At 36.0% G+C, this 7,180-nt stretch overlaps 2 protein-coding genes and 1 pseudogene across 3 annotated transcripts; 1 reads left to right on the forward strand and 2 right to left on the reverse strand.

Moving 5' to 3' along the window:
- Positions 1 to 1,368: 1,368 nt before the first annotated feature.
- On the reverse strand, positions 1,369 to 3,075 carry LOC143898189 (uncharacterized). The gene has a single exon (XM_077407485.1). It carries the CDS (start codon positions 3,043 to 3,045, stop codon positions 1,714 to 1,716), a length of 1,332 nt encoding a protein of 443 aa, XP_077263611.1. The 5' UTR covers positions 3,046 to 3,075; the 3' UTR covers positions 1,369 to 1,713.
- Positions 2,796 to 6,824, forward strand: LOC143898190 (uncharacterized; annotated as a pseudogene). The gene is made up of 3 exons (XR_013257137.1): positions 2,796 to 2,928; positions 6,016 to 6,179; positions 6,251 to 6,824. The product of XR_013257137.1 is annotated as an uncharacterized LOC143898190 (transcript).
- On the reverse strand, positions 3,079 to 6,009 carry LOC143898194 (uncharacterized; the record flags this gene model as incomplete). Its single annotated transcript, XM_077407490.1, has 1 exon — positions 3,079 to 6,009. A coding segment is annotated over exon 1 (1,134 nt), but the record flags the coding sequence as incomplete, so codon positions are not given.
- Positions 6,825 to 7,180: the final 356 nt, after the last annotated feature.

Below are 7,180 nucleotides of genomic sequence, written 5' to 3' on the forward strand. Positions count from 1 at the left end.
CTGCTGCCTAACCAGGTTAAATTAAATGCAGAAAATAAAAATTAATAAATAAAAACACTTATAAAAAAAATAAATTTAATAACTAAAATTTAAAATAAAATTTAAAAACAAAATTAAAAACAAAAATTTATATAAAAATTTAAAAACAAAAAATTATACAAAAACAAATTTACTCCAAAAACAAAAACAAAAAATTAAAAAAAATTTAAAAACTTAGAAAAAAAATTAAAAACAAAAACTAATAATAAAAATTTAAAAAAATTTAAAAACAAAAATTTATAAAAAAATTTAAAAACAAACTTATAATATAAAAATTTAAAAACAAAAACTTAGAATAAATAAATTTAATTAAAAAAATTAAAAACAAAACAATTTAAATAAAAATTAGAAACAAAAAATTAAACAATAAAAAAATTGTTTAAAAAAAAACCTTCCGACTGTTGCCTAACTAGGTTAAATTAAATGCAGAAAATAAAAATGAAAAAAATTTAATAACTGCAATTTAAAAAAGGTAAAAACAAAATTTAAAATTGTTAAAAACAAGAACTTATATAAAAAAATTTAAAAACAATAACTTATACAAAAATTTAACCAAAAACAGGTTTATTTGGTAATAAAAATGTATATATAATACACATATAATAATAAGTATAAAATACAAAATTAAAAACTTCTAAAAATTTAAAATAATATTAATTATTAAATATTTATATATTATATATTTATATAATAATTACCATATATTATTAATACAATTGACACACTATTAGGAAATATTATCTAATAACAAATATGATTGAAAATATATACAAATACTTGATTACTTACTACAATTTATTCTTCTTATTATTATATTAAGCATTACAGATATAATTATTAATTGCATATTTTAAAAGAGCAGTCGTGAGACGCCACGCCAAGTGTTTCTCAATCACGTTTTAGATGTCAAAGAAAATTCTATATTTAAGTTGTTTAACTGCGTACAAAAAAAGAGAAGCAAAAATATATGTTGAAATATTAAGTATAAAATTTGGCGTGGCGTCTCCCGACTGCTCTTTTAAAATATGCAATTAATAATTATATCTGTAATGCTTAATATAATAATAAGAAGAATAAATTGTAGTAAGTAATCAAGTATTTGTATATATTTTCAATCATATTTGTTATTAGATAATATTTCCTAGTAGTGTGTCAATTGTATTAATAATATATGTTAATTATTATATAAATATATAATATATAAATATTTTATAATTAATATTATTTTAAATTTTTAGAAGTTTTTAATTTTGTATTTTATACTTATTATTATATGTGTATTATACATTTTTATTACCAAATAAACCTGTTTTTGGTTAAATTTTTGTATAAGTTATTGTTTTTAAATTTTTTTATATAAGTTCTTGTTTTTAACAATTTTAAATTTTGTTTTTACTTTTTTTAAATTGCAGTTATTAAATTTTTTTAATTTTTATTTTCTGCATTTAATTTAACCTAGTTAGGCAGCAGTCGGGAGTTTTTTTTTTTAAACAATTTTTTTATTGTTTAATTTTTTGTTTCTAATTTTTATTTAAATTGTTTTGTTTTTAATTTTTTTAATTAAATTTATTTTTTCTAAGTTTTTGTTTTTAAATTTTTTATTATAAGTTTTTGTTTTTAAATTTTTTATAAATTTTTGTTTTTAAATTTTTTTAAATTTTTATTATAAGTTTTTTAATGTTCCCATGGCAGCGTTTCGGTAGAACCGGGTATAATGTATCGCTTATCGTCGTACGGACTTAGAGCTATTTTCGTTTCAGACACGGTGTATACCTCGTGTTTTTTGGATCTTATGCAGGTTTGCTGTCGCGTCATTTCAATTTCGTCGCGCAGACACCGCGTGTAATCGTCGAACGTTATGGACCTGGCTACGACGTTACTCTTAACACCTTTAACCTTTTTCGTATCTTTCTTACCGTCCACTCGCAAGGCGTACATCTTTGCTCTAAGCCCGATGAATTCGGTCATTATCGCACCGTTATTTTCGTCTTTCATTAAGCCCGGAACTTTTTTATTGACGAGTGGGATACCGTACGTATTATCAATCGCATAATCGCTAGTGTCAAATCTATAATGAATGCGACGCTTCATGATATCATACACATCGTCGCACTCGATGTGATAAATAAGACTGTCAGTATCGGTGTACGTGACTTTACACTTGTCGCGATACAATGGTAACATGTACTCGTGATGAAATTCGTACAAACATGTCTTGGATATATCGAGGATGCACATACCCACGTAGATTGGTTTGTCGAACTTCACCTCGAGTTTTCGCATTTCTATTGCTACTAAATTCTCCGAAAAGACGCTTCGGCTATGAAAATTTGGTTTTGCAATCATTGCCTCCGCGCCGTATCTACCCTCCCATTGAGTCACGAGGCGCACGTCAACGTGATTGCGCACATTCTCCATGGTTTTGCCAAACACTGCATTGTTCATCAATTTGTATAAATTTTTTTCGAAATCATTCTTGGCCAATGTCCTAAATTTCGTATTAAGTTCTATATAATCGCGAAGCCATGGAGATTGCGCGAATTTCAGTATACGGTGAATTTTTGATATACGGAGACCGTGACGAGTACACTGCTGCAGGTTGCGATAATGTATTACATAACGTTTCTTATCGTATAATGTTGCGAGGAGCTTGTCCTGCCGCTTGCCGGGTGGTTTATCGCGCGTCGGACAGAACGGTAGGTCAGTGTGCGCGTCGTGAAGATGTTGCGGATACTCCAAGTCGACTTCGAGTATGTAGCCTATCGAGGAATCCAACGCGACATCCATAACATTAAAATCGGTTACGTTGTCGACCCATTTAAAATCTGCGTATGGCAATGGTTGACACATTGCCCAGCCGTATAAGTTATTTACATCAAAATACATGAGGTACGACGACGGTTTCGATGGATCGTACGATTGCATGTACTTGTTGTTGGCCAGTGCGTATCTGTTTGAACATTGACTCAAACCGCCGCGTATACCGCGTTCGATAAATATGACCATGTCAATGTCGGTGAGCAATTCGAAATTTATACGCGTGTGCTTCAACATAACATCCCACGTAAAACCCGGTAAAGTATAATAATACGCCGGATCGAGTCCATAACTCGCGACGCAACTATCGCGAAAATTTTCAAAGATGTCGGCCAACAGCAAGACATCGGTCTTGAGATATAAATCGCTGTAATCACCGAGCGTTCGAATGGAGAACCGCTGCCAGACGTCGACGGCGTGCGCGTAATCGCTCTCGGATACGGTGTCACCTGTCAATGAACTGTAAAATGAGTCGCGCGGTGGTAAACACGAGTCCTCCAATTTTTCGACGCAGTCAATGTATTCATATGGAAATATGCCTTTTCGTGTCAGCAAATCAAAATTTTCTGCGGATAATTCACAAAATTCGCGTTGCAATATTTGCAGTTTATCCTTGCTGAGATAAGATGCCAATTTGTCGAGACTAGAGGTGAGAAACTTATACGAATCAATAAATCGCAATTTGACGCACGTTTTCTTATCTTTATCTTCGGTGCTTTGAACGTTTTTTGTAAACGAAATATATTTTTCTTTTGTGATCGGGAGTAAGTTTACACGTCCTTCGTATGCTGTAGCTATTTCTGTGATAATAAAATGCGCGTCGTAGCCCGATAAATTGTGAAAAACTACGGGTATGCAATGTGAATCTTTGTAATTTAAGTTGCAATTCGAATGCGCGGGACCTCTGTATCGACCGGTCAGGTGACAATGATCGCGTACTCGCACGTCGTCTGGCTCGAACGGTTTTTCGCACACGTGACAGTGCGTCGCGCTGTTAAATTTTTCCCACTCGTCTTGCGTAAAATCCACCATGGGTACATTAGTGGACAAAATAGTCTTTACGTCGTGAGCTAAACGTCTTAGCTCCTCGGCGAACCACGCGACGCAATCCTTATCGCGACGAAACCGATACATAGATAACGACTCGTCGTACGAGCAACGCACGTAGTACCCTATGCTAAACACGCGATGATGTTGATATGTGTACCTGGACGTTTCCGGATCCGCTTCCATCTTCTCCAGGGTACATTCCAGGTCGGCGTATACGACAAACGGAACTCGTTCCTTCCTGTTGTGATTTTTAAAGGCCAACCACTTGTCGTTATCGCTCGGTAACTTGATCGCGCAGTCATTCATCTCCTGACAGTCGACGGTGTGGGCAGCCAATTTTTCGTTGGAGCTGAAGTAGTGCAAACATCTGCAAAAATAAACGCAAATATTATAAATTTTTATACACAAAATGTTCTATATATTATTAAAAGAACTATAGGTACTTACCAATCGCAAAAGTATTTCCGACCATTGTGCTTGTTGATTTGCGAGCTCACGAGGCGGGATAGGTTCTTGATCCACGCAAAATGTCCCACGTTGTCGTCATGCACGTACAAGAGATTTACATGTCTGTCCATCTTACGATCAGTAACCCGTATTGGCAAGATAGCAAGTTTTTTGTTTTTTTTCTCGATGTTGTACACGTTGATGGAGATGTTGTTGTGATTTTCAAACCGTTTAATTTGATTCAACGTCATTGGAAACTCAATGTCCGCAAGATTTAGCACCGACGTGTAATGAGGGTACGACGATTCCCGTTCTGTATGTCTCTTGGCTGGATACAGAGCAGCCATCACTGACCATGCGAAACATGCATTGTCTCTTGATTGCACGTTTATTACCGCATTCTTTATTTTAATTTCTTGCGGTATTTCCACAAAACACCCGCGTGCAATGGAATATATTTGTTCACGTTTACCATTAAATTGAGTATACGCGACAACGTCCATCCGCTATCACGTTCCTGGAATTCCTCCAGCTTTGCTAAAATAGGCTCGATGACGTGTCTCTTGTACCATTCATGCAGATCGGACTCGCGAAAGAGTTCATAGTTTCTCGTTGCAATATACTTTTATTCGCGCGTTTGTCACCCGCAACAAATTCAGCATTAAACACTGTGTTAATTTTTACATTGTCATATCGCTGCACGACGTTCCGCACATGACTGAGTACAATTTTTCTCGCATTTATAAGAAATTGACGAGGGTCGATGTGTTTGGAATTTATCACCGCACCAGTCAATATACGGCTTTCAAAAGCTGGATCTATCTCACGCCATCTGAGTCCTGTCTCACTCGCACTGTATCCCGCACCCACATGTACGAAACGTTGACGTACCCAGTCTTTCAAACCTTCGAGTCTTGCGATACATGCGACCAATGACTGTTTGAGACCGATCGATGACTGATCGATTGATACTCGTGGCCGCTTAATTCGGCTTTGTTCTTCCAATGATTCGATAAACTCGTCACATCGTTGCTCCCACGCGGCGAAGTCTTCCCTCGAATTTAACAGGGTGGATTGCTCCAACAACTCTTGCTCCATGTTATTGCACGATTCTCTTGCTAACGCCATTTGTTGCACTCGCGACTTCCAGTTCTCGACTATTGAGCGTATTCTCTAGATCTGTCATTTTATATTTTACTAATGATGCATCGTTTGCTTATCGTATCTAATTTCATCTCAGCAGCCGTACATCGACGCTATTTGCAAAATTTGCAGTTTTGCACGTGTTCGATGAAATCATTGCGAGACATGTCGCGACATGTTCTTCAAAACAATAACGCTCCATTGAATTATGCAAAATTGCAAATTTTGCAGTTTTGCACGTGTTCGATGAAATCATCGCGAGACACGTCGCGACATGTTTTTAAAAACAATAACGCTCCATTGGCTTATCCGAAATTGCAATATTTGCAGTTTTGCATGTGTTCGATGAAATCATCGTGAGACACGTATGCTCTTGAAAAAAATCATATTTGATGCCCGATGAGGTGATCTCATCACGAATGTTCTTGACAAAGATATCACATTTAACGTATATGTGGATTGTGGTGGTGGTCACCATGCAGCAGCCGTACATTTTCGCTATTTTTGCAAAATTTGCAGTTTTGGGTATGTATAAATGGTCTACGAGGATTCTAGAGCGCAGTCGAGAGTTCGATACGGTTCGAGTAAGTTTGCAATAAACAGCCTCCAGATACGATGAACACTCACGGTGCGAACTACTACGTTCCGATTCAAGACGAAACGTGTGAGAAACAGCACAATGAGTAAGTACCGCTAATTTTCATATATACTTGTGCAAAAAAACTTTTATGAACATATAATTGTATTTTTTCAGATTTGATAAACCCCGCTACACGCCGCGTATTTTGGGAAGAAGATTTGCCTTGACGTCAACAGCGTATAAATTTTTGGATGTCGGAATCAGCGTGGGACCTTTGTCCTCTGTGGATATACTTATTGGCGATAACCGAGGCAATCGGATAATTCTGCCACATGCAACGTGGGTGACATTCATCGAAAAACATGCAGATATACAGCGACTTGTGCAGTCATCGGCACCATCATCGCTAACGTTTCGCGATCTGGAGCTTGTTAAAATACGTGACGCAGATATTGTAAAATTGACGTCATGCGGCACCAGCTTGTACATGAAACCGTCAACAGTACTCTTTCTGTTCGAACTAGAACATTGCGTCGAGAACGTGTATTTTCAACTATGTCAAAATGTTCACGGCGTAAGTAAAAATTCAAACAGTTTGTAACAACTTTACGGCGGAAATGTATCATCGACAGATGTAATGCGGCACATATCTTGCGTGAATTTTATGATGAAAATTCGATTATTGATTGCGAACTGTTGGCCTACGCTTTAGATATTATTGTGTATAATGCGCTACATGACAAATAAATGTATATAATATGGTAAAAAATTTAAATTATTTTTCCTTTTCGTTTACCGTTTCTCCTATTCCATGTCATTAGAATTACGCTGCGATATTGTCCTCAGGTTTATTTAAATAAATTAATGAGAATTATTCGAGAATTAAGATACTGTTGAGAGAGGACATGAATACGAGCTACGAAGAGGAATGACCGCGAGCGGGAGACAAATAATACGCGAATAGATAGGCGAATGGTGGAGACGGCAAGTGAGATATGATGATGCAAGTGAGAGAGGACAGGTAAGAAGAGGTGAATGGAGATAGATGATGCGAGCGGGAGAGAGAACGCGCGAACGAGAAGACGCGCGCGAACGGGAGAGAGC

Source organism: Temnothorax americanus, unplaced genomic scaffold, assembly GCF_048541705.1.
Source record: "Temnothorax americanus isolate GAGA-0224 unplaced genomic scaffold, ASM4854170v1 Scaffold220, whole genome shotgun sequence".
Lineage (NCBI taxonomy): Eukaryota > Metazoa > Arthropoda > Insecta > Hymenoptera > Formicidae > Temnothorax > Temnothorax americanus.